The sequence below is a fragment of the Phytophthora cinnamomi genome (genome assembly GCF_018691715.1).
Source record: "Phytophthora cinnamomi strain GKB4 chromosome Unknown Contig4, whole genome shotgun sequence".
Taxonomy (NCBI): domain Eukaryota; phylum Oomycota; class Peronosporomycetes; order Peronosporales; family Peronosporaceae; genus Phytophthora; species Phytophthora cinnamomi.
In genome coordinates, this window is record NW_027150937.1 from 1,593,528 (window position 1) to 1,620,899 (window position 27,372).

At 49.6% G+C, this 27,372-nt stretch overlaps 1 protein-coding gene across 1 annotated transcript; it reads left to right on the forward strand.

The window, feature by feature from the left end:
* Positions 1-1,153: 1,153 nt before the first annotated feature.
* Positions 1,154-26,701, forward strand: IUM83_05509 (uncharacterized protein; the record flags this gene model as incomplete). The annotated part of the gene is made up of 3 exons (XM_067929650.1): positions 1,154-1,293; positions 1,369-1,663; positions 26,489-26,701. The coding sequence occupies 3 exons, from the start codon at positions 1,154-1,156 to the stop codon at positions 26,699-26,701; spliced, it is 648 nt and encodes a 215-aa protein (XP_067799531.1).
* Between the last annotated feature and the right edge of the window lie 671 nt (positions 26,702-27,372).

The window sequence follows — 27,372 nt, forward strand, 5'->3', positions numbered from 1 at the left end:
TGAAGAACCGCGGATTGCATTGCGTGCGCACAACGAGGGAGCTATTACCTTGTCAATAAAGGATTCGAGTGCTTGGATCATGACGTCGAAGGGATGGCTTTGCCACGCCCGTTCTCAAGCTTGGTTAAACGCAGTAGAGAGGGTTAATGCAACACACGGCGATGCTAGTGTTCAAAGCGGTGGCTGGGCGTCCTGGTAAGACCCTGCAGTGCAAACTCATGCTACCAACATGCATCACCCCCTCTTTATCTTCGGTTTTGTATATACGCTTTTGTATGTGGTGGCCGATGGTTTCCTGAATGGTACCCGTCTTGACACTTCGCAATTGTCAACCAACTGCTCGGAGCTACCATGCTGCTAGGAAGGCTTTCTCAAGTAGCCCACATTCTTCCAGGAGCAGGCCCAGCAGCGGCGGGACAGCTACACTTTCAAGGCACCACTCGCGATGGCTTTCGGAGAGAGAGGGCCACGCATCGCCTTGCCTCAAGCGTCGTGATCATGCAACGTCGGTGTTCTCTTACTAATCTGTTTGACATGCGATGTATGATGTGTAGAAGACGAGTTTTGAAGACTTGGGTGGGAGAGCGGGGGCCGTCCTATCATGCGGCTTCAGTGTATGCACGAGTTCGCTTTCTGCTCTAACTTGGTGAAGGTAAGACACGATTGCTCTTGCTCAGGCCCTCCGAAAATAGCATTGTCAATAACATTATTTCCGAAAATAACAATAAATTACGCATTTCCGCGGGTCAAGACATTTACTGCGATAACTTATTTTGTTGACTTGTGATATTACATAATTTATGACAGACATCTTTATACAATTAATTTTGCTGTACTAGGTTCCAGTTGTTCAGAAGCGCTGGGATCATTGGTCGTCCGCGTTGCTAGTCACCGGCAGCATTCACGTTTCAATTTTTACCGCCCAAAGCCACCAAGTCCCCATTCCCAGCTTGGCCCGCGCCCCCCTCTTCCTACGTACACCAACTCCCAAGTCTCGGGGTTCTACTTCCGCCCGTGCCGTGACGAGAATGACGAGGTGATTCTCGAGAATTTCCGCTGCCGTTGCGGCACGGTGCGGAAGCAGACCCATCGGAACGGGTAATCCAACCTGATGCAAGATGTCAGGCGGGAGCATCTTGATTACGAGACTGTCATGCTCGACGCTACGACGGCAGAAACAGTCTCGCTCGTCAACTTCGTACGCCACTCGTCGCTCAACCTCCACGGCTGGATGGTATGGATTGTCATGTGCAACCTGCCACTATCCTTTTGTGAGAGCCGCGAAGCAAGGCGGTACGTGTATACATTACTTTACTGTGCTTACTTTACTATCGAAAGTAACGGCTTTATTTTATGGATGTTATTCAGCTACTCCAGCCTGGACCCCATCTCGGAGGAAACGCTGCGGGCTGGCATGGACGGGGTCGTCGTCGCCGTCGAGCGTTCGATTGCGTCGGAGCTTCCATCACGCTTCGGCATCATGCTCGACGGCTGGACCCACGCATCCGAGCACTATATCGCCGTGTTTGCGTGCTACGAGGTGAACGGAAGCGCAAAGACAACGCCCCTCAGCATGGCGCCGCTGCTCGACGCGCTGGACGAGGACCTCTCCGCCCAAGGGCACCTCGAGTTCGTCGCCACCATGCTGCCACGCGACTATGGCGTACAGCTGGCGCAGTGTCGCTTTCTTGTAGCTGACAACTGCGCCGTAAACCGCCGGCTGGCGACTCTTATGAGCGTGCCGCTTATCGGGTGCGCAAGCCACCGACTGAACCTTGCTGTTCAGGCAGACATGGCGGCGTATGAGGACGACCTGGCTGCTGTTCAGGCACTCATGGTCAAGCTACGTACTCTGACCCAATCTGCGAAACTACTGTAAGCCCTATTGTGTATATATGGTGTGTCAATATGTTTCTAACACAATTTGTGTACTTTTGTATTTTTTTGTAATTTTGCAAGAAAACTCCACTTCGGCCTGTCATCCGCCAGGACACGCGCTGGAGCTCTACGTTCGAGATGGTACGGCGCTACCTCAAGCTCCTCGAGTTCCTCGTCGTCGAGGACGACGACATCATGGAGCTGCTGCCGCCGCCGGCGGCGAACAAGCGACTGCGCGCCCTGTACCAAGCGTTTTGCGATATCGAGTCGGTCTCTAAGGCCCTTCAAGGCCATGACGTTGACCTGCTGGATGTCCGCGAGTGGTTTGACGAGCTGATTGCTGTCAAGCCACAATATGAGCGCTTCATTGGTAAGTTTATAATTGCGGAATTTGTGTTTATTAATTTAACTTACAATTATATAATGTTTTTATTCTGCAGGACCTCGAGCCAACATTGTGCACAGCCCAGACTTTGAGTCTGGCTGTGTTCGCGTTCTCCGCGGAAGGCGCAGCGACTGACGCGGGCTGAAAGGGTCGCTCTGCAGCCTTTTGAAGCTGTCAGGCCTGACGACGCAGACGCAAGTGAGGTAGCGGAGGAGGCAGCCGCGTCGTTCGTGGGGCGTCTTCGTAAGCGCCGGCGGCTTGCAAGGACCGTGTTAGAGTATGAGCAGCTGAAGAGCATTCCACCCACGTCGAACGTGGTGGAACGCTTCTTCAGCATTGCTCGGGTGACGTTTGGTCATCAACGACACGGACTGCTGCCGCGCACGCTTGAGACGATTTTGTTTCTCCGCCAGAATCGGTCGTATTGGGATGCAACGACTGTGGACAACTTGAGCTAGATGATAAGCTAACTGGTGTGTTGTTAATAGACTACATGCTTTCCATAATGGCATTATTTATTGTGTTACGTTGGGGCACTGCCATAATTTACTGTTGTGTTGATAGGAGCGTCATGGGATAATTTATTCAGCCCCGCACAACCTACCAAATAAAAATGCCATATTCGGAGCCCCTGCTCTTGCTACGCTTCGAGGTCAGACAAGGCTACTCATTCTGCTCTAACTTACTTCTCTTGCTACCAGACAAGTCTACCCTTTTTGCTTTAATTTCTACGCAATAACCAGGTATGCTGCTCTTCTTGCTCTAATCACGATTGCTGTTTCCTTGAACGCATAGGTACAGCTATATGGCGTGTTCCTGATCGCCACAGCCTCTCCGTAGGTGTAGTGCATACCAAGAATACTACTACAAGGAAATCAGGCAGCAAAACCCGCTAACAAATGATTTACTACAACAGCTTCAAAGTGTCGCGATCCGAATCCTCGCTTCGCAACTACGACGTATCAAGTTTCGTCAACCGAGCATTTGTTCTCCATAACGTTATCTTGTGTAGAAAGAATTCACGTAGAAAGCAAACCCTTTCCCGCTCTTGCGAATGGAGTATTGTGAATACTCCTCGTGCTGACTGTCCAACCTCGTTGCGAATTTTCCACGATGGGTGTTCATCAACGTGCATGAAGCCAAGTTCCGCATCCTATTTTCAGACATTACACTTACACACACTGCCTCCCAGTCTAAAGCATCGCCTCTAGTTATTGAGCCACAAACTCTATACTTTAGCCAATCATATAGCTCAAAGAAGAAATTGTGACCAATAGGGCTCGTTACGGTTAGGGGTTCTGTTCATTCCGACAAATACCACGCAAAAACATGAGTATGTGCTTACTAATACCAAGTCTTTGACGCATTTTATACATATCTTTCATAGTTCGAGGAAGCCAGCATTCCAGGCCGCACCATTCAAACGACCAAGACAAATAGCGAAGACAAGATGAGTTTGTCTGCGTTTGTTCCTACGAACACCCAGAAAGCCCGCAGCACCGCGATTGCCGCGTACAAGCGCATGCTGGAGGAGGAGAATGTTAGCCTGGAGTTTGTTCAAACTAGCATTCTCTTGGATACTTCCGGTAAGCGTTTGGCGGCGACGATGGATCGTTTTGGCTTCTACCTCGCCATCAACGAAGGTAAGAAATGTAAGCTTGCTCGGAACACTGCCACTGCGTACTATCGAAACGTAACGCTGTGGCTTTTCGACAAGTACCCGCATCTTCGCGTGCCTACCGAGTTGATCTTGCTAAAACAAGGGGAAAACTTTGGATAAGCATTGCTTAAAACGAAAAAAAGGTAGTTTAATTAATAAGGCCCCTCCTTGTACTAAGGAGGGTTTACAAGCTTTGGTCCGCTATGTGTACAGCGCAGCACGCGTGCACGATGACTACCAAGATGCTGTTTTAGCGTGTCTTATGTGGCACTGCTTCGGCCGGTCTGATACATTCAAAAGCAGCACATGTCAGTATCGGCGGACGACACCTTCTACCTTTGACTACAACGCGTCAAGACTTCGGAAGAGCAAGGCCTTACATTGATTCTCGACAAGAGCGACTTCTTCACGTGTCCCTTGTATACTCTCGCCGTGGCACTCGCGACGCAGGACGCACCAAGCGCGGCATTACTGGTCCAATTACCTGAGCTCGTAGCAGAAGCCACTGCGCCGCTTGACGAGGGTATCCCGCTGCAGGACCTGCTGCAAGCAGAACTGGTCCCGCATGAAGTCGCTGTTGTACCTACTCCGTCGCCTGCTGCGTCTGCTGACCCCCTCATGTCGCCGGCGCTCGAGTCCTCTTCGCTACCTACAAGCAGAAACGGTCAAGCAACAGCATCCGGTTCTCGCGTTGGTCTGAGGGGTGGCGAGATCAAGCGAGGTGAAGATGGGGTTCAAGCTTATGTGAACCGGATGCTCAAATGCGTCGCCGAGCCCACTGGTGCCACCCCAGACTTGACCTCGCACTCCTTCCGTCGTGGCGGGGCGCAGCATGCAAACAGAGATGATCGTGTCGCCCAATGGATTTTCGTCTTGTCGCCCAATGGATTTTCGACCGAGGTGCTTGGGATATGATGAAGACCAACAAGGCCTTCGCCTATATCACCAATACAGCGCGCGAGGATAGGAAAGTGGCTCGGGTTTTGAGTGGCTGGGCGGCGGACGAAAAACCATTAATCCTTGACGTCGAGGTTCTTGACCATTTAAGTCGGGAGCGACTCGGTCACTTGCAGCTATTGCTGTTCAATTCCTGCACAGGATTCAAGGAGCAACGGCTAAATGTAAGTACCAAGGTCCTCATCATTCTCACAGCTTACCTCGTCCGCTATTATCCACAGGTGAAGGAACTCGCACCGTCGGCCCCGATCGCCACGCGTGTCGAATAGTGCTTGATGGCCGCAGGCATTGATATCACTGATATGCTGCAAGGTCCGTCATGCTGGCCAATGAAGCCGCTTCGCCTGCTCAAGATCAAGCAGGATAATCGAACCAACTCAAGTGCCCACGAATTGATCACCTTCTGGCTATAATTCAGGAGCTTATTGCCACGAACAAACTCTTGGCTGCCTGCCTAACGATCGTCGAGGCTGCTCAGGCGATGTCTAAAGCGAAGCAATACAACACTGAAGAAGAGCAAACGAGAGATTCAGCAGACCAAGAGCCCAAGCCAAAGTGCAGGAAGAAACAAGCTAAATACCTGTCCGCTACTTGGCTCGAGCGGTATACGCGGGTGCCTCGCGTCTGGGACTCGGTCGACTGTCAGAAGAAGTCGGAGTCCCACCACGTTGTCGCCTTCATGAAACTTTTTCTTGACAACGGCTTCATTTTAGACACAAAGACAACCGACTACAAGGATCAGGTGCTGTTACTCGGTCGCCGAGCTGAAGCGTCCGTACTCACCTTTCTGAAGGCTAGCATCAAGTCCAAAGCGATAGGCTCTGGAAGCGTGCTACGCGCATTGCGCCCGCTGCACAAGTCTGGAGCTCTAGATGACCGCATTTCAGCTTACAAGCGTCTTCTCGCGACAGGTAGAATTCAAGACCCCGCTCCTGCAGAAACACAAGATATATTAGCGTTAGCTCGACGCGTTTGACACCCGAAATCGCCAGCGGTCGAGAATACCCTAAATCGCCAGCAGTTTGCCATAGGGAATGAGCGCCAGCTTTGTGTTTGCTCTTTGAACCAAAATGTTGAATGAGTGAACAGCATGGTTCTCAACCACTTATCAAAGGATCGCAATTAGCTGAACTCGTATTTAGACCAATAGGATTATTAGAAATATCATCCAATCAGATGTTAGTGATGTGTCGAGTTTGTCCGAAACTTGGCACTTTGAATTTGACCAAGGTGTGGAGCTCAGATCAGCGGACAAATGAGGAGAAGATCGAGATACTGCTAACATGCGAGAGAAACGGCTGGGATGCTTCGGAGGTGCCCATCCAGCATGGCATAGCTCGAACAACCCTGCTGGGATGGATTGCGAACAAAGCGAAGTTATTTTCGTCCCAGGCCGACCCATCCTCAAAGCGTACAGCACCACCTGGCATGGCCCCTCCGACACTCCAGTACGAGTCTGGTATCGTTGAGCACATCAAAGAAAAGGCCGCAACGGCCAGGCGATTTGTCGGACTGATATTGTTGCAGGTGCTGTAGCAACGATTCGCAGAACGGAAGCCTCAGGCTTAGAGTTCGTGGACTACCCGGTTTACCGGGCGCCATAAGTTAAGCACCTTCATCTCGCGACAAGTCAAGAAAACCAGCACAGCGACCCCAATTATTGACCAGCCTCAAAGCAAAAAGCTCAAGCATCAAGAGTCGACATCGGCCAAAAAAAACAAGCCTCCAGTTGTGTCGACTATGGCCGAAAAAACAAGCCTCCAGCTGTGTCGAGTTCGGCCGAAAACCCAAATCACCGGAGGTTGTATCATTGCTGAATGAAGACGATGATGATGACGATGTTCCATTCGAAATGGGTGAGATGTGGAATGTATCGCAATCAGAAGTTGTGCGTGCAACGCAGACGCCCTGCTTTGTTATGGGTAAAGATGTCATGCGTTTGGTGGTGACCAAGAAAGACATGTGGACAGTTCAAAATGAGAATTGGCTGAATGACGTAGTCATCACACATTATATTCGAACGTGGCTTCCGCAATATGGAAAGACGTTTGTGATGGATGTAAACCTCTTCGGCCACATCTACTAAGATTTTATTAAAGCGGAGCGAAAAATTGAACCCGCACACAAGCGCTGTTGTGGTGTTACAGCGACATTTCCGTACGAAAAGTACGACCGGGTCATTCTGCCCATTTGCATGGGCAACCACTGGGCGTTTGCAGTTGTGCAAAACCCCGTGAATGCCACGGAAAATCTAAGGAGATGCATCGTTCATGTTGATTCTAAAGGCACCTTAAGTATTGAAACAATCCAGAAAATTGTGGGTGGATACTTCGACGCTGAGCTAAGGACGAGGTTTCCCGGCAAAGTTGCACCGTCATTCGTCGTGCGTGGTATCCGCACGAGACCGATGCAGATAAACACCGACGATTGTGGAGTATTTGTGCTCTACTTCATCAAGCGCACGGCGGAGGCTTTTCTAATTGGAAATACGCTTCTCCTAAGTGACATTGAGAAGATATACACTGCGCCTAGGTCGGCTCGCTTCAACGCGAAAATGGAGCGAAAGAGAATCCTAGAGCAGCTGGCACAAACCGATCAATAGCATCACCAGGTAACCTCGTCAGATTTAAGCTTTCTATGAAATCATTACATGTAGTTCGGGTGTATAAAGATACGTTGCTAGCTTTCTTATATTTAACATACCCTGCCGTAGACCATCTCCGTTTGGATTGATATGCGAGGGTTGCGGGGACTGGGAAGGCTGCGGGGGCTATGAGCGACTGCGGGTACTTGCGGGAGCTGCGGGGGATGTGGAGGCTGCTAATGACTGCGGGGATGCGGGGATGCGAGTGACTGCGGGGCTGCGCGGCTGCGGGGCTGCGGGGCTGCGGGGGCGGAGGGAGCTGCGGTGGCGTGAAAGGTAGCTCTAGAAAAGAAGACTGAGGACGGCCTCAACGCTCTGTGTGTCGGCAGCCATGATGTGGGACAGGTGGCGAGTTCTTATTTGCTGTTGAATGTGCCAATCAATTCGTCAAGTTGTGTCATATTGTTCATTGGCTAATAAATGAGCCAATGAGAGGTCGTATATAAGATAACTGGCACTGGACTGCTTTTAATCGTGGCCCCTTTACTCGCGTGCGGGCCTCATTAATGAGTTTGCCGGCTCCGGTGCACATTGCTCCGACGTCGAAATGGTTGTATACACAAAAAAAATCGTTTTTCTCGGCCCACAGGCCTCTAGGGGCGATTTCCTCGCGCCTGTGAGCCCGGTATGAAAGCTAACTGGAACCTTCAAAGGCGGGCCCTAGACCTAATTTACCGAGTGTATCCTTTAATTTCCGGAATGCTCTACTATTTCCGATTTCGGCTTGTCTATCTACCGGCATCCCAAATATCGGAAAGTGTCGGCGTGACGGAACAGTTGCGATATGGATATATGCCGGTGCGCTCGGCGAGCATGGCACCGGCGCGGCCTGGGCGGCCATCAAGACGGAAGACTGCCCCGGGAAACAATTATTCAATATCAACACAATTGGGAATGGGCTGCCGCAACATATTATTATTGAAATTTACCAAAAGTTGGTACTATTGCCCGGTTAAACCTATTTTTTTCATCGAACCTAACAGGTCCTGCGTGCGAACTTTACACTGAAGATAGACTGCGCTGATGTCCATTCAGCCATCAGCACCACAGTTCATAAGAAGCAGTTTTTGTCTAGTTCTAGTTCATTCTCATTTTCCATATACCATGGTCTCCAACAAGCAGTTGCCCCAGTACTTCTTCGCCCTCGAGGCACCTGGCCTCTTCAGTGCCGATATTGCGGCAAAATTCGCAAGCAAGCAGTGAGCAACGGCTTTTCCAATCTGGTAATCCACCTCACAGACAAGCACCCAGCTCGTGGAACTACAATGAGTACGAACGAGGTGGATTCAAGAGCCTGGACACTTTCGGGTTTGTCACGGACTACGCGTGCACTGTCTACCACAGGATTCGTTGGGTTGTTGAGCGGAAGATTGTCATCGAAGACGAAGAGGTGGACAACAAGTTCACCCGCGATATGTCCCGTTGGGCTTCCGTCTCGTCTCAAACGCTCAAAACGTACATGGATTTGGTGTAGAGAAGGCTATAGCCCAAGAAATGCCCGACAGCATCGGCATCATGTTCGATGGCTGGAGCGCAGGCTCTACGTACTACGTTGGTGTCTATGCAATCTACGTTGTTGAGGACTCGCCACGTCGTGTTTTTTGCTGGCTTTGGTTCCTCTTTTCGAGGGGAACGACTTCGGCCGACTTCCGGATTGCGTTCATCACCGAGGCCCTCGCTGTTTTTGACAAGCAGCCTGGCTGCGTTCGCTTCATCGTTGGTGACAACTGCATCACCAACCAGGCTACAGCCACGCGAATAGGCCTACCTCGTGTTGGCTGTGCCAGCCACCGACTTAATATGGCAGTTCAGCAGCACGCATTTTGTTTGATGGTGTCGTGAAGCGATACCCAGAAACGCCAAACTACCTGGTAAAGGATCCAACTATTGTCCATTCTCTAACATTTGAAACCACTGTCGTGAAGGTAAGGCTGTTTCTGTCAACTTTTGTTATTTGCATACTAACGCTCTCCATACCACTATAGGTAATATGTGGCGAGTATGCTCTGGCGCGCGCGGAGGCTGTAGCAATCGCCCCATGTTGCATTGGCGAGAGCATCACCGACGAGGCCGAGCCGGACAGCTCCGCCACCTTCGCTGTAGCGCTGCTGCACGCTGGGGGCGAGCGAAGCCATGCCGCCGCTGTTGTTTAAATTCCTCCGATCAGCAACGACTGCGAGCGACTGTTCTCCAAAACGACAGCAGTATTGACACCGCAGCGAAGCTCCTCGCTTCCTATTAACTTCGAGACGACAATGGTTTTGACGGAAAACATTTCCTACTGGAGTTGTCGCACCGTTGCCGAGGTGCAACAGAGCTCGGTCAACATGGATGTGAACTCGGGGAACTAAAAAAGAAGGTGCAGCGGTAAGGCACAATAATACGTTGACAGTGCCCAACATATTATTATTGTGGACGCTCCTAACCAATTTATTATCATGATCTGCGCTTACATTCCCTACAATAGCAATTTATGTTTCCTGGGGCCATTTGAGACCGTTTCAGACAAAAAGATGCTTATGAATCTTAGTACGAAGCGCTATTTAACCGCATGAATCGAAAGAACTGTGTCTTGCTCTTCTTATAAACGTTTAAAATGTTAAGAAATCATAAAGTAACATCGGTCGGAAAAATATCTCCATTCCGGACCTCCGAAATCCCGGCTGCGTGTGATCTCAATATTTTTTTAATTTTAACATGTTGTATATTGTCAGAAAACTCGTGTAAAAATTAATCTAATTGGAGTTGTTTTCGCTTTCTACGAGTGTTTTTAACTTTTAATATTTTATTGCCATTCAACTTTTAATGTGATTATCTCGAAAACTCCAAATCGTGGCAAGTATCTTTTTGTTTGACGCGGCCTCGTTTGATGCATTACACGTTCGCTCAGTACGTATAAACCGATTGGCTACACTGCGAGCGGAGACCCTATAACTTGATAGTCCACCCGCAAACTTTACCAAAACGAAACGCGCGGAAGGTTCAGACTGTCTAGATCTAGACAGTTCGACATCGACAATCTGAAAGTTCTGCTCAAGTTTCCCTGATCTAGACAACGCTGATTGATCGCCACGCGTTTGAATTCGGTGCCAAATCCCGAAATTAATCCAGAAGATTTTTTATTTTTCGAGTCTTTCAAACAGGCGACCATAGATTAGAGAAACCGTTCCCGATTTGAGTTTCATGTTCAGATAGGCCCAAGTTTATGCAATCTCGAAAGGCACATCAAGCGGTCGTTGCGAAGGTATTTCGGCTTCCGCTTCAGCTAGCGCAGAGCAAACGACCTTCTTGCAGGTAGAGAATCAAGGTGCGCGCATGAACAATCAAGAAGACGTAGGAGACGCCACCCCATCGTTGATGATAGCCAGTGTCCAAGACGTACGTAATCCCGCCCACCACGGGCAGCAGGAGCTTCAGCCTATTGCAGAAACTGTCGATCCTGACCACCCACCTGTACGGCAAAAGTTCGCGGCGGTCGACGACATTGTGCTGCTCAAGGCAACAAACTACTTTTGTTCGTGGAGAGCTGTCGTCAGGATCTCTAACGAAATGATGAAAGTATTGACAAACCTGCAGTTTACAGTCGCTAGATTCTAGTCTCGGCTTAAACAACCGGGTCCGGCGACGCGGACTAGATTCGTTAGTCTTACCAGCCAGTTCAAATTCGACTAATACTAATCTATGCGAAAATCAGGCACGATCGAAGCGTATGAAGAGCGTGGGATGCTGTTGCAGAACATACTAAATCAGGTGGAGGACTGGAAGGACAAAGAAGCCGATGGAAAACACGGTAAACCGGCTAAACAGCGCAGCATCGAAAGTTCAGGAGCACTCTTACGTCGCCTGGCGATGGGCTAAATCGAAGATGCAAGGTGTAAAGAAGGAGAGAATCCCCATATTTAGCCCACACCCCGTGGGTCCGACACGGGCGAGATGCACGACGTGTCTGTTCCAGAAGTCACCCCCATCTTGCCAACGCTTTCGGAATACGCGACGGCCAGTGTTGTCGCGAGATCATCGGCCTCTTCAACAAATTCAACAACACCGAAAAAACGTAATGGTACTGCAGCTGTAGCTCCAGTGACCGCAAGAAAAAGGTGACAAAGAGGGATCGTCTTAATGTGGTGACTCATACTCTTTCAGGGGCTCTTTTAAGTACTGCCGAAGAAGAAAAAGCCAAATGCGAGTACAAGATAAGACGTCTACACGTTTGTCACCTCAAACCGACCAAAGTACAACGCAAGGTGAACAGCTGTGAAAATTGCTGTGTAATTCTAGAATAGAAATAGGAATAGAATTGCTGTAGACCTGCCGAATTCACCGGCAACAGTCAATAACTTTGACGCTTTTGATAGTCGCATCCACACCTTGGCAAGAGCTTTTACTCGGGAGACATGGTCACCGCCTGCAGGACGTACACCAACCTCTGGTAGATGCAGCGCGACTGCTAAAGCTGTAGCTAAAGAACGAGAACTGTCAACAGTTGGAGTAGTGCACGAAGCCTAAAACAGTGTAGCCGAAATAGTGGCTCACGAGACGTCTCCTTTTGCCGCCCTGTCGCCATACAAAATTAGTGACACGAGTATTTTTTGTGTAGCCAGAGGGAATTGTCACCTGCGAGCCCCCCCCCCCCCCCCCCCTCAATCCCAAACATTCTCCGTGGGAAGCAAAGCGTTGTCTCGGTAGTTCTCTCTGTTCATGTGCACTCACTTGCTCCGATCTGCCTACACAGCTCGACAGCTTCCCGCTGTCTAGCTTGAGGTACAGCATGAGAAAGTCTTGATCGGCAGGTGAATTCTTGTCATCGGTCGGTGAGCACAGCATCGTCCTGCAAGGGAGAAAGCAAGTGAACCACTCTCCTTGCGCCAATAGACTACTCGAGTGCTGCGTCAATAATGGAAGGTAAGGAAGAGCGATGCGGAGCGTGTAGAAGAAGAAGGGCTTGTTAGCGAGGTTGAAAAACCTAGCGTGAGTGTGAGATTGAATCGCTTAACTCTACCTACATGGCTGGTCGTCCTCTGCCGACCAGAACGTAAGGCCTCCTATCTTTATCTGCATCCTGTCCGTAACGTCGTATGATTATGCTAAAACATACGAGTACGTGTAGAGTCGCACGACTGTCCTGAAACGTACGAGTCGTAAGTTTCTACGTGCAGAGTTGTACGACTATTCGCAAACGTATGGTCGTACGATCCTGCTCTCACTGTCCAATCCAATTCCACATGCAATTCCGGAGCACGATGTGGAGACACGAGCGTGTGACATCACACCCTTCAACAGTCAAGCCCTTACATTCCATTAGTAGTTAACCACATTCCGTCCCTACACTCACTCTCTCTCTCTCTTACCTAACCCCAGTGAGCTATTTTGGTAGATAAACAAAAGGATCAATTTTTGAGCGTCTCGTTTGGGAGGACCGACACTTGTTTGTACGAATGTGATTGGTATCGATGCGGGAAAGTGTCTCCTAAACAACATGTTCAAATATGAAATGGCATTCATGTATATTGAAGTCATACGGTATTAGCAACTGATGCAAGTTAGATTTTGCTGTAAACCCTATTTTATCCTAGCGGTTAGGACAAATTTTCTAGAGCTACAGACGATAGCATTCACTAGTCTTCATGAGCGCGTCGAGGTGCTGCCCGCGGACAGGGCGTGCCGAGAACGGAGTGGTCTCGCCACGTGCCTTAGTACTTTGCGTTCATTCGGTTCCAGAGATGAGTTGGACCGTTTTCGAGATGGCGGCAGAGGACGAACTTGTTTCGCCTTCTTTGCAGCTGGCTGACATACGTCGGGTAGTTTTGCAGCTTCGTGGAACCTTTCAAAACAAGACTGCCCATTTTCCCACCGTCCGGGGCGGCAGAGGGTTACTTTGCAGACTGAACACTGGTATCTGGACTTGTATCCAACCCGTGAATGCGAATCATTTTCGTTGCTTGTGGTATCGTTTGCAGCACAAGATGCACTGAAGTTGTTTGCATCATCCAGGGAATCCAGTTCTCTGTATTACATGGAAATACCTCACCTCGTTGGGAAGCTTAACCCTATTGCCGTCCATTTTGACTTTTTTTTCAGTATACCTATATTGGATCCATTCCGGTACATTGATCTAAAACATGGATACATGCTTGGTTTTACACTCATCTCTGCACCTCATTCATCAGATTTGCACGACTTTACATTTCGATACAACGATGCATAACATGGATATATGCTTGGTTTTGATAATTCCTCCGCAAGGCTTTCTATTGGATAAAATGGGTGTGATTCTGAGGCAGCTGTGGTAAGTTTCGATTGCAACTATTACACATGACCGTAATTTACCAAAGTTTTTACGTACGTAATTACGCTTGCTGCCGATTCCGTAGTCTCTACGCCACACAAAGCCCAGTCGGCGGTGGAGTTGGCATTGCAAGCAGAGCATAATTGCTTGCGATGGTGTTGCTGCCGCCATGGGTACCGGTGACGCGAAAACGGCGGTCACCGCCACCGAGGTGCCCAGGGTTCAAGCCCCACCGCCTCCACTTTTTGATTTCTGTTGCGAGTGCGAGGTAGGCCCGTGCAAGTGCCGGATGTGTCGAAGGGAGGTGTGCGAGCTAACGTGTGAGTGTCTATGCGTATATGCGTGCGTACTTTAGGTGGAAGTGATGCATTGATGGCCAGTCGTGCAGTTGTGCGCGTGGGCGGCGGAAGGGTAGCATTGCGAGCATGAGAACGGTCGTCACACTGGCGGTGGAGTGGCCAACGGCGGCTACCGCCACGGAGGTGCCCAGGGTTGAAGCATTGATATTTTTTAGATGTCTCAACGCAAGAAATACAATGTGTTCTGCTTAGTACTAAACGTTGTTTGATTGGGCTTGTGTTATCGCAGTGCCTGGCGCTAGGTTTACTCTGGGGCAAATCACTTGCGTAAAGTATTAGACAATACGTCACCGGGGCACATACAATTGCACCTGCCTGCCCTACTCTCTTCCATCACGTTCAGTCAAGAAAACCCGGTGTTCTCCACGATGGCGCCTCGGAAAGCGAAGCGAAAACTCGATGATGCTTTCAGTGCTTCCAGTACTACGTCAAAGCGCAACGCCCGGGGCGCGTCGCCACGGCAATCGCTCAGACTGAGAAAAGCACCTGAAAATGCATCCGAGGAGATTGACGAGTTGGCAAACAGCGACGAAGAGGATAGCAGTGGTGATTTCGAAGTCGAACCCATCTTAAGAGAGGAGGGTGGTCTCTTCTTCGTCAAATGGGCCGGTTACGACTCGGAAGACAACACCTGGGAGCCTGAAGACCACCTCAAGCCGGACATGGTAATGAAGTTTCGGCAGAGCAGTAAGCGCCGTGCAAAACTTACACAGCAGGATCAGGTTGACAGTGATGTCGAACTGGAAGCAGCGATAGAGCTTCCTGTTGAAGCGTACAATCGTTTCAGTGGGAACGAGTTAAGACCAGAGACTTGGGATGTCTTGTGTAGGCCGTATCTAGAGAAAACCGAAGGCGGAGATATTTGGGACGAGTTTGAACAGGTGGGCGAGGCCTACGCTCGTTACGATTGCCAAGAGAGCATTTCGGAAGATGTAGGAGAGGTGGAGCGCGTCGCTACTATGAGCTTTGACCCACTCGGAATTGTTGAAAGACCAGAAAAACTATTTGCACACAGTGATGGAGTCTCGAGTACAAATGCATACGGTGCTGCTGAGAAACGGCAAGCGGTGACGCTGGAAGTATTGATGAAGTTTCTGGGTATCCTGTTCTACACGGCTCTGATTGACAAAGGCGAATACGCTAACTATTGGGGAGAACAAGTTGAGGATAGCCTCATTGAAGCAGAAAGTGCTCGTATGGACGTTATGCCTCTCAAGCGCTTCGAGTTCATCCGGAAAAATGTATGTTTTCGCTACCCGGTGACGCTCGCAGCACTGAAGCGTGACCCTGCCGCTGGGATCAGGCCTCTGATGAATATGCTAAAGGTTCGGGCACCGACGTTTCTCACTCCTGGGAGAAATGTTGCCGTCGATGAGTCGAGCATTGCTTGCCGATCGCGCTACGCCCGTCATCTGATCGTCTTCAATACAACGAAGCCAACAGGGAAGCATCATTTTAAGTTTTACATGTGCTGCTGTTCGGAGTCGTGGCTAGTGATTAATTTCCGCCGATACTGCGCGAGTGGTGAACGTCATGACGGGGTCGTTTCCCGAAACCAGGCCGTACACTAGAGATCGCGACAAAGCTGGCGGCTGAAGTGCGCAAATGCGTCGTTGAAGTCACGAGGCCAATCGACCACATCAATCGCGTTGTCAATACTGACTACTACTACACTTCATACCAACTTTTGGAAATGCTTCGCGTGTTCGGTCTGTATGGTTGTGGTACAATTAGAGAGTCAAGTAAACACTTTCCTCGATGTGTTATGATTCGAAAAGCGATGATCTACCTCGTGGATCAATGAAACAAGCTGTTAGCCAGACGAACAAAATTGTGGCTGCTTCATGGGTGGACGGTTCTGTCGTTAACATCGTTTCAAACGCTGACACCTCAACAACCACAACCGTTTACCGTCAAGTAGGGAGAGAGAAACGGCCATTCCCAGCCCCGAGTTGCGTTATTGAGTATAATCAAGCAATGCAGGGGGTTGACCGAATTGACCAGCTTCGCGCCCGCTTCTCCGTTGCGGATGGGCACTCTTTTCGCAAGTGGCACAAAAAACTCGCATTAGCGTTTGTCGATCTTGCACGATGCAATGCATTTATTACGCGAAAGTCAGCAGGAGGCTGCAAGAACAAGCGGGATCCCCACCGCGCATTTATGGTAGAGTTGACTGGCGAGTTACTCTCCGGGGCATGGAAGAACTCATTGTCCGACTCTGGCACGATGCATTCAAGTCCAATTGAACCTGATCTCGATGTGCTTTGCACTCCAACGTCAAGTACACGCCGAATGGGAATCCCCCTCCGCACACCAACCGAAAGTCGGTGCATCCTCCGCCACGCACACGTACAGTTTCCTGACTCACGAACGAAACGTGGGTGTGTAGTCTGCAGATTTGAGGGAAGATACCCGACAGAGGCGACCAACTACCAACTGGTGCACAACGCACTTGGCATCACTGTGTAGTGAAGTGCATTCAGCTCAGCCAGAAAAATCTTTCCTATGTCAGCGTGAGGATTGGTCATGCTGGGAAAAGTATCACAAGCATTTCTTTCCGGCGGGCTTATTTAACGCTCACGGTCATATTCGACGCTCATTCCAGCTATTCAAGACCAAAAAAGAAGCGGAAATTTGTGCATTCACATCACCTCTCGCGCCATCAGAAGCTTCTACAGTTTACATGTGAGAGAGTACTAGCTGGTAAAGTGATGCGCGTTCAATATAAGAACATTTCTACGACATACCCACTTTTAGTACGTCTAGTACTCTTGACGGACAATTGCGCAACAAGATAATTTCTAATTCTACCACAATGTCAACCGAGATATAGTTTGCAACAGAGCGATGCGATAACGTCTCGGCGTGAAAAAAAAGTAATGTATTGCTACCTTAGTAATCGGTTAACGCCTCTCTGCTGCTAAACCGCAGGGATCAGCGCCCGTTCGTAGACATATATTGCGTGGGGTACACTCGACCACGTGACTGGCACTTTGATAGAGTACTTGAGCTCCCACAAATGCAAACTGCTCGCTGACACGAAGGTTGATGTCTCGGACAAAACTTTTGTAGTAAGACAACTAGTCGAATCGTCGTCGACATACAGATAAACTGCTCGATGGCTTGGTTAGCGGCTTCTTCGAAAACCAGATTACTTGAGAACACGATTGTGCACAGCGATAAAGCGCACCCGGGGTTCTTGTTAATTGTACAAATGTCTTCTTGAAACACCAATACTTTCAGGAGTTCAGGATATTGCTGAGCATGATTGTAGACGGCCTTGTGTGCAGCTAAAACAAGCTCAAGACGCACATCAATTCCGATGCATGCTTCCACTTGTGTTTCGACAGCAACTTGAGCTAACACGTTTCCGACTCCACACCCCATGTCGCCGAACGTGTCATCAGCAGTCACATTTAGCACCTCTAACAGCTTCGAAATACCCGACGACGCAATTTCACCAGCATTTAGATGAGTTTTTCCAGCCGCTTGACGTACGTCCCGACTTGAAATTGCTCCGAAAATAGTATCAACAACAGTACATCATTCGCTTGTCGACTGCTGGTTGCCTGGACGACAAGATGGCTGTGTCTCGGGTGGCAACTGCCATTGTTCTTTGCATGAGCGTCACAAGACGTCACCGCTATTAGACGTCGAACAAAATGTTGTGGAAACCGATTGAGATGCACTCCGTGCATCTTCTTGAGCGTCTTCAGGCGCTCTTGCAAGGCACGTCTCGTCTTAACCTTCGTGGGCATCCTTGCTACGTCGTCCCACTGGATTTTCTGGTCCCGCTTACGGAATGGTCGCACGAGGCGCACCAGGGCGGCATCTTGGGCGTCGCTAAAGTCTGCCATGCTGGATGAAGACGTGCTAAATGAAGACTGATGAATCTAGGGTGGTTGCTGGGGCAAGTATATTGAAAATTGTATGCAAGATTATGGGGTAGATATATAACAGACTGGCTCTCATAAAAACTCCTTCGTATGTTGATTAGTAGCCATCAAAACATAGCCAGTTGGTTATTAACGGTGGCTTATGGTAACAAACGAAGCGTCGCCACCATTTGCCTGTAATTTATCACGAATTCTATTGGGCTAAAGTTAATGTTGAAATACGCAGCGTCAGTTGGTATTGGGTACTCTTGTACCAAAACATGGTGCATACCGATTTATACATAAGTATGGAGCCGATACAAATTTACGTATTTTGTAAAACCCAGCAATATGCCAGGTTTTGGCGGCACCAGGGTTAATGCTTGTCAGACAATGCTTCGCTATTCTGCGTTGTCGTTGAAGTGATCGCGTACTCGATTGGCAAAGCTGTGGGGATTCGGACTGACCAACCCCAGCTCTTTCGTACTCCTTGCGCTTTGGTCAACAACGGCTAGTGGTTGTCTTGGTTCATAGCTCGCATTCACAAAGACGCCTAAACCGCTTGCAGCATCGCGACAAGTCCCGATGTGATATCTGTTCGTTCTTGCGTTGAAAATGGTTATTGTATGTTGAACAACGGTTTTCATCCATGAGATGCGTAACACTCTACACAAGCAGCATTTATAAGTTAGTGAATGCGGGATTTAGCAATGCGTTAGGTTAACCTACCTGCAGTAGCTGGGATGGCTGGAACGCGTTGTAGATAAGTGTCATAAACAGTCGTAGCCAGATAGCAGCAAGCGGCGGTAAACGCTCATGCCTAGATTTAGCGTTTTTCAGGAGGCGGGAGTAAACGTCAATACCACCCTTTTCACGATTCCACATTGTAATGGCTGTTGGAATGATGTCTTCAGCCGGTGGAAGAGGCTGACCAAGCTCCTTAATCCTTGCATTCATTTCGCGCAACAGGGTGAGTTGCTGGTAAAGGGTTGAACAATCGCCGCAATGACCAAGCTCTTCTGGTGAGAATATTGGCACAGGACTATCAGAAGAATATATTCACTCAAGACAGGTACGCTCAGGAACCCAAATAAATTCGCGTCCACGATATCTGCGTCGACTGTAACATGAACCGTGCGGATAAATGGTGATGTGGACGCGTATATGATGAAGCCATCTCCCAGCGACCCCGAAATGATGTTGTGAAACAGTTGTGAACGATGCCCTTGTTCTGTGATCAACTGCATGAATTTCACGCTGTCTGAGCCAGATTCTAACTTGACCGATGCAAATCGACTCCAGCGTTCAGCAATAGCGCTTTCACTATCAATCTTGCCAGCTCTGGTACTTGTTTTGTACTCTAACACTGCATAAAACCGCTCGTCGGTTGGTGATGATGCAACCAGAGCAATACCATCCGGTGAGAATGTGGTTTTTCCTATATCAAACAAAATACGGTGGAAATCAGCATCCCCCAGTGAATAAGTCACGTTGACTGCGTACCGACACAGCAACCCACAGGATCTGGTCTCCACAATATGAAAGCTAGATGCGCAACCTACACAGTTTGTCATCTGTTGAAAACCACCAAGTGAACTGTAGCATTTCTTCTAAAGACCTCTATTTTTGGCCAATGCAGGTTTGATCTCTTTAGCCAGGACAAATTTCTCTGGGGTTAATGATCGGTCAAAGGCTGACTAACGTTGCGACTGAGCTCGCACCCGCGTTGCCAACTGTCCACGCTGTTGCGTGCACAGTAGAGAGGACTTCTCAGATTTTTTAAGAAGAATCATTGTCGCTTAGTTACTAGTAAGCTTACTACTAACTAACGACGAAGAAGTATCGGCCTCACCCATGCCAAAAACGTAACGAGCACGGGGACTCTCCCTAAGGAGAGTCTGGCGAATAGAGAAAAGCGCGACCTCATCGAGGACAGGTGGTCGCACTCGCCACCCATGAGTTCGGCAGACACAGCACGGGCCCTGTACCTACCTGTAGCAATGGCCTTAGGCCACTTAGTGACGTACAAGACTTGACTTGAAGCATGAGAGTTCGTTCAGCACACCAGTCTCGTTATTGACTATTGTCGTTGTTACCATACTCTGTAAGCAGGTTTTGTAGTGCTTCTCACCAGTTCGGTGCACAGCAGACACATTTTCCGACTGGGACGGTAATTTGCACCTCGGGGCACATAGTAAATGCCAAAGCATCTGCAACCGAAGAATTCTAGCCGTGGCAACTGATTCACGACCAGGGGTGGAGCCAGTCTCCAAATCTGGGAGGGACAAACAGCCGAGACGATTTTGAGCCATGGCTGCCTATTTATTTACAAATCAATGCTGCTGTCAGCCATCTCGCGAAACTCTCTATTACCGCATAGTTGTCGATAGTAGCCGACAGGTTTCGCTCCAAAGTCAGCAGTAGCAAGTTCGATAGAAAATTGTCGCCAAGAGTGGGTTCCAAACGCGTTTTCACTCTTTTCATCGTCGAGAACGACCGCTCTGTCTCGCGATTGATACGCACACAAGGGAGACCAGTCTAAACAACGCCGGAAGCATACTGTGATTTTTTTTAGTTCACCAAAACGGTTAGCTTCAGAGTTGCTCTTTTGGTTCTTAAAGTCGTCAGAATAATAGTCGATGGCAATCTGAGCAATGTCATCTGGACTCCATCGTCTAAATGCATTTTTAATCCCCCACACAACTCCATTAGCCAGAGGATACCATCTTCAAACCTGGACTGCAATTCGGCGATAACAGCATTTACAATTGTCCCGTAGCTGTCGTCCTGAGCTGTATTTGAGCTAATATGATTTTCAGCTCCGTAACGCCATATCTCCCTTTACCGCGACTTCGGGCACCACATCGCTTCTGTGGGGCACTCCTGCAAGGCACTAATGATTCATCCTCCTCGAGACCATAATATGAACTCGATATTATCATCACAGAATTGCTCAGCTCTTTCCCAGATAGCATTGAAACTAGATGCGTCTAGATCATCGCAAGAGCTGTCGCGCATTTGAATAAGCTCCTCGACCACTTGCTCAACAAGACGGGCTGCAGTTACAATGTCCATATCATTTTTCTGTAAGTATGTTTGCCTTCTCTAAGATGACAATCAACACTTCAATGTGAAAAATAAAATCGAACCTCCACATGCGATCAAAAATGCCATTTGTCTCGCCTCGTTTTTCTGCTTTTACACCAGTAGCAGCACGTTCTTCTAAGACATTTGCGATTGGAAACCAATTCTGAGAAGCGTTCGTACTCGACAATTCCACCGCGTTTTGCTTAGCGGCCCTGTCGTGAGAGGTTGATTTAACCCTTTGCCAGTTTCCAAGTATCCATAGCCAAGTCGCAGCTCTTTTTCTCATCGTGCCGTATGAAGTAGCTAACATGAGGCACTGCACGTTGTATGCACACTCTGAACAGTCATTGATAGTGATGACATGGTCAGTGATCCCCCGTTGCCGAGTGAGCCACTTTTAGCTCAGGCAGCTCCTCACAAACTATGACGAGTGTGGTGGCGAAGATGGCACAAAGATTGGCGGCAGCAAAAAACGAATTTCGCGCTGTGGTTCATTGATTCAACTGCAAAGACCACTACAACAAGAACAATAATCAGTCCAAAGGCGTCTTAACTCAGATGCAAGCAGCATCGGATAGCGTGAATTCAGATGCTATCGATAGGGTTCTGACGCACCTCGACCTAAATTCGAATAGTGTTGCTGAGCCACCCACACGACGTAGCTTGAGTCCCGAGGCTTCCAGTGGTGTTGCCAATGTGTCTGCCCCTCAAAAAAGACAAGGCCTGATTTCCAAGATTAGCTGCGACGCCGTCTGTATTAAACCAGAGGCAGCTTCGTCGGCGACGACTGGAGGTCTGCTCGTTGCCCGATGTAGAAAGCTCAAACTCATCCAGCTGACCCTTCCTCAGCCTATCCAGAGTGGACGCAAAAACAATACGTGAGCGTGAGTTACCCCCCCCCCCCCCTCCTCATCGGTACTAAGCCTTGAGAAGGAAGCGTGTCCATAAACCGGTCAATTGGGCCGAATTGGTCCGCGCTTCCCAGGGCCTGGGGTTCCTGTAGATGAATCCACTACTGTTCAGGGTCCGTCAGTACACATGTTTCCCTCAACGATCTTCAGTGGATGACAAGGCTCATTCAAGAATCTGCCACCTGATGGAAGAATGCCGCCCCGCCGTGTGACGAGAATTGAGACGGAGGCGTTTCTGCGGCGTCTGGAAAGAAGACAGGTGCTGGGTGGGAGCATCCCGTCCGCGAGCATCGTTGACGGTCCAGGGGTCGTGACGCCGATTTAGACGACAGCGATAAAACCGCCGCCTGATTTCGAATGAAGCAATAGAGTGGTTTAGCTTTGTGAACGTGTACGACTTAGAGATAGCATTGGCATCCACAACCCTCGTTACGCCACCTTACCCGTTAGAACCAGTGCGGCAGAGCTCGCATTGGGTACCCGAACCAGGATAAAATGCTTACCCGACCCAGAAGCTACAGCGCCCGCAACACGTCAAACCTGCCGTGACCACTGCCCCTTACTCACTTACTCCCTTACTTACTAACGTACTTACTGACATCACCATTTTATCTATTACTCATGTATTACTTATTACTCAATCGTATATTCATTTACACTGTATTAACCTCTCGTTTACAGAGTAACCCAATCATACATCTTGCTAGGACAAACATAAGAAGAAAACTCGATTTCACGTGACTTCAGCAGTTTACCACAAATGTCCTAGACGGTTTGCACCTCGCGGCGCGACGGCAACTCCACCAGTGACATACGCGCGTGCCATAGCGCTGACACGCTGTGGCACGCGGCGACTTCTTCTCGCAGACCCTGGACAGTCACTCACCCCGCTGTAGCACTGCGGCGATTGCAGTAGCCAAACCGAGCAAATGTACTCCCTGCCATCTCGACAGGCACCAGCTGCTCGTGCGCGTGGAAGAGCTCGAAGCCCGACATGGTTTTCTTGGATTGGGAGTGGCGCGTGATCTTCACGCACAGGAAGGTGTCGTGCGGGTACCAGTGCAGCTTGTAGTCACTCGGGTTGAACTGGTTTTTCTAGCGCCACTTCACTGAAGTCAAGTTAAAATCCCTTTTGTCGTAGGGGAAGATCCCGACCGAGGGTAAGGAATAAAATGGTGTGATGCGAGTGGCAACAATTCCCTTGTTCTACGTGTGATCTGCGCACTAGAACAATGGTTTCTCGCCACCCTGGGTGGAAGGGGTGTCACGAAAAGTTGCTCCAGGAGGGGCTCGAACCCTCGACCTGCGGCTCATAAGACCACCGCTCTAACCAACTGAGCTACAGGAGCGGCAATCCCGACGATTTCCGTCAATTTCAGACGCCCTTAAGTTTACTTTCTTTCTACTAGCATCGAAAACGACATCGGGCCACAGCCTTAGTTGGTAACACAGTTTGAAGGCACTCCTGAACAACACGCCCGCTTTTCTAATTTGAATCTTCAGATCTAAATCTGAACCATCGTAAACGGGCGGAACTGAAATTGTGTATAACACAATACGATGTGTCCGCACACAACACATCCAGATATCGTCTCCACGCCACTCATCAGGCACGATACGCCCGCTTTTGTGCTAATTTCCGGACAGAGCTATCTTGCGCTATACTAGATTTTACTATGCAATGGAAATACACGCCCGCTGAGTCCTGTCCTCCGCACAGTTTCACTGTAGCTATCGCGCCTTCGCCCTCACGCGACCGCCCTCACGCGACCACCAAGCGCCACCCCCCACCCCCACACTCCACACCCCCACGTAGAAGTCCCGCCTCCCGCCTCCTCGGCCTCCGCGCATCAGCACTATGTCGACAATTAGAGCCTCCTCTCACTCGCAAAGGTGATGGAAATCACGAGCGAGGAGACTGACTGCGCGGAGTGATACAAGGTGGGTTGATAGACAAGAACAAGTTCGGCTAGCCACAAGATCTCTCCACTGCGCAGTATGGCCCGCGAATGCGGTGGCGCTGCCACCGCCGTATACATCATGCTACCGACAAGGTGGGTCGTGTGGGCTTGCTGACCAACTCGTTCTCCAGCGGCCCAAGCTTAGGCTATGGAGAGCCTTCATGGCACTGGGAAACGCGCATCAAGCGCCACATCAAGCACATGCGCAGTATGACGAAGGATCCCTTGGACGAGTTTATATGGTGCTCTTGTTTTTTCCCAGTGCGTGCCAACGCAGCTTCGCATCTGGCAGGCTTAGCTACATCGATAATCACAAATGAATAAGAATCTCCTAAATGTTATTTCTTATTTTTGAAAATTTAGAATCCGGTGATCTAAAAAGCGGGCGTGTTGTTCAGGAGAGCCCAGTTTGATTACAGCACGGGGTCGGTCCGGTCTATTCGTCTGAACACGGACAGTAAAGTGTGAAAGGAGTGTGTGTGTGTGTGTTGGTAGTCGGGGGGGGGGGGGGGGACTGCTACACTGTCTACGGTAATTAGTCTGTTCCACTGTACTATCGCCCATAAGGCTGTTAGGCAGGCCACACGATATTTTCAAGGGTATTGATTCGCTAAAAAGAACATAATGTATAGCTTTCGCTTGCTACCTGGACTGATGGTCTGGCAGCATAACTTTTGGTGCGCCTTCACTGCCACAAACCACATCTGTCGGAGTCGCCGACGTTGTACACCTCATCCAGCATGTCATGTCGCCCCAACCAGACCGACCTCTTGCCGCACGTCAGGGTAGCCGTCGCGCAAAGTTTCCGTCAGCAGCGCCTTCCTCGAGGCAGTATTGCCGCCACTGCGACAGGGTTTGGACTGCATCTCCACTCTATTCGCAAGATGTGGCGCTGGTGTCACGACACCACTGTGCTGCTGGAGCCCGCCAGCAGCGCCCATCGCCACACCGCCGCCTCACAGATGACGAGGTGGTTGAGAGGGTTCGCGAAGTCCCTCTCTGCCAACGACAAGAGCTTACGCTCGCTGGCAGGTGCTACCAGCATACCAACGACGACGGCTGTTCCGCTACTTGAAGCGCAGCGTCCTTCGAAGAAGAATCGCCCGCGTTCGGCCGACGCTCTCGGGCCTGCATAGGACGCGACGGCTGTACCTAATGTCAGGCATCAAAATGATAATTTGCCATTTAATTCCGTACTGCACGATGGTTGGATCGTTTCCTCTTGGCTATCTGCTGCGATGGTGCAATAAAACCTCGTTTTGACACGATCAATTTGTAGACTTTGAGAGCGTTTTATAGATGATTTCTGTGTAGCATTATTATGCCAAATGAGGCCTAGGGCTCGTGTTTAAACGCAATGAATTATCGCTAAGAAAATGACCGAATTACGACATTTAACCTTACATCTCATCGCAGCATACAGGAAAAAAGTTCAACTACCATTCCGAAGTAGACTGCATTGGGCCAGCCAATACAGCATGATTCTTCGGCATGTCATTGGCTGTCTAATGCTAAGCGAAGCGTTTGCTAACTCTAACAACTTCGTGTAATGCCAACAACTTTGAAATCGCGATAGTCCGGTGGAACAGAGAAGTTATTTTAAAAAATAATAGTCTCAACGACATTTTACGCACACAGACTAATTACCGTAGACAGTGTAGCAGTCCCCCCCCCCCCCCCGACTACCAACACACACACACACACACGCACACCCCACACACACACCCCACACACTTCTACGTGGGGGTGTGGGGTGTGGGGGTGGGGTGTGGGGGTGGGGGGTGGCGCTTGGTGGTCGCGTGAGGGCGGTCGCGTGAGGGCGGTCGCGTGAGGGCGAAGGCGCGATAGCTACAGTGAAACTGTGCGGAGGACAGGACTCAGCGGGCGTGTATTTCCATTGCATAGTAAAATCTAGTATAGCGCAAGATAGCTCTGTCCGGAAATTAGCACAAAAGCGGGCGTATCGTGCCTGATGAGTGGCGTGGAGACGATATCTGGATGTGTTGTGTGCGGACACATCGTATTGTGTTATACACAATTTCAGTTCCGCCCGTTTACGATGGTTCAGATTTAGATCTGAAGATTCAAATTAGAAAAGCGGGCGTGTTGTTCAGGAGTGCCTTCAAACTGTGTTACCAACTAAGGCTGTGGCCCGATGTCGTTTTCGATGCTAGTAGAAAAGAAAGTAAACTTAAGGGCGTCTGAAATTGACGGAAATCGTCGGGATTGCCGCTCCTGTAGCTCAGTTGGTTAGAGCGGTGGTCTTATGAGCCGCAGGTCGAGGGTTCGAGCCCCTCCTGGAGCAACTTTTCGTGACACCCCTTCCACCCAGGGTGGCGAGAAACCATTGTTCTAGTGCGCAGATCACACGTAGAACAAGGGAATTGTTGCCACTCGCATCACACCATTTTATTCCTTACCCTCGGTCGGGATCTTCCCCTACGACAAAAGGGATTTTAACTTGACTTCAGTGAAGTGGCGCTAGAAAAACCAGTTCAACCCGAGTGACTACAAGCTGCACTGGTACCCGCACGACACCTTCCTGTGCGTGAAGATCACGCGCCACTCCCAATCCAAGAAAACCATGTCGGGCTTCGAGCTCTTCCACGCGCACGAGCAGCTGGTGCCTGTCGAGATGGCAGGGAGTACATTTGCTCGGTTTGGCTACTGCAATCGCCGCAGTGCTACAGCGGGGTGAGTGACTGTCCAGGGTCTGCGAGAAGAAGTCGCCGCGTGCCACAGCGTGTCAGCGCTATGGCACGCGCGTATGTCACTGGTGGAGTTGCCGTCGCGCCGCGAGGTGCAAACCGTCTAGGACATTTGTGGTAAACTACTGAAGTCACGTGAAATCGAGTTTTCTTCTTATGTTTGTCCTAGCAAGATGTATGATTGGGTTACTCTGTAAACGAGAGGTTAATACAGTGTAAATGAATATACGATTGAGTAATAAGTAATACATGAGTAATAGATAAAATGGTGATGTCAGTAAGTACGTTAGTAAGTAAGGGAGTAAGGGAGGAGAGAGGGAGACTGAGAGAGGGAGTATTGAGAAAGGAAGGAGGGTAACCCCCCCCACACTCACGGCATTTTTCGGGTCCTGACTACGACCAATATACTACTTGTTAAAGCTGTATACTACATCGTAAATAGATGCGTATTTGGTTTTAGTATTGCCTGCTATAAGTACGACGCCCTTCTCTAAACAGCAGGAAGGTTGTCGATCGTGGTCGCACTGCCATGCACATACACGTTGTCTTATCCACCCACGGTGGCCCGTGAAATCCGACAGGGTGTAAATCCGACATTTTGACTAGTCCCTTTTATCAGGAGCGCGCAAAGCACATACAAAATTTCCAGGCTATGCAAAGC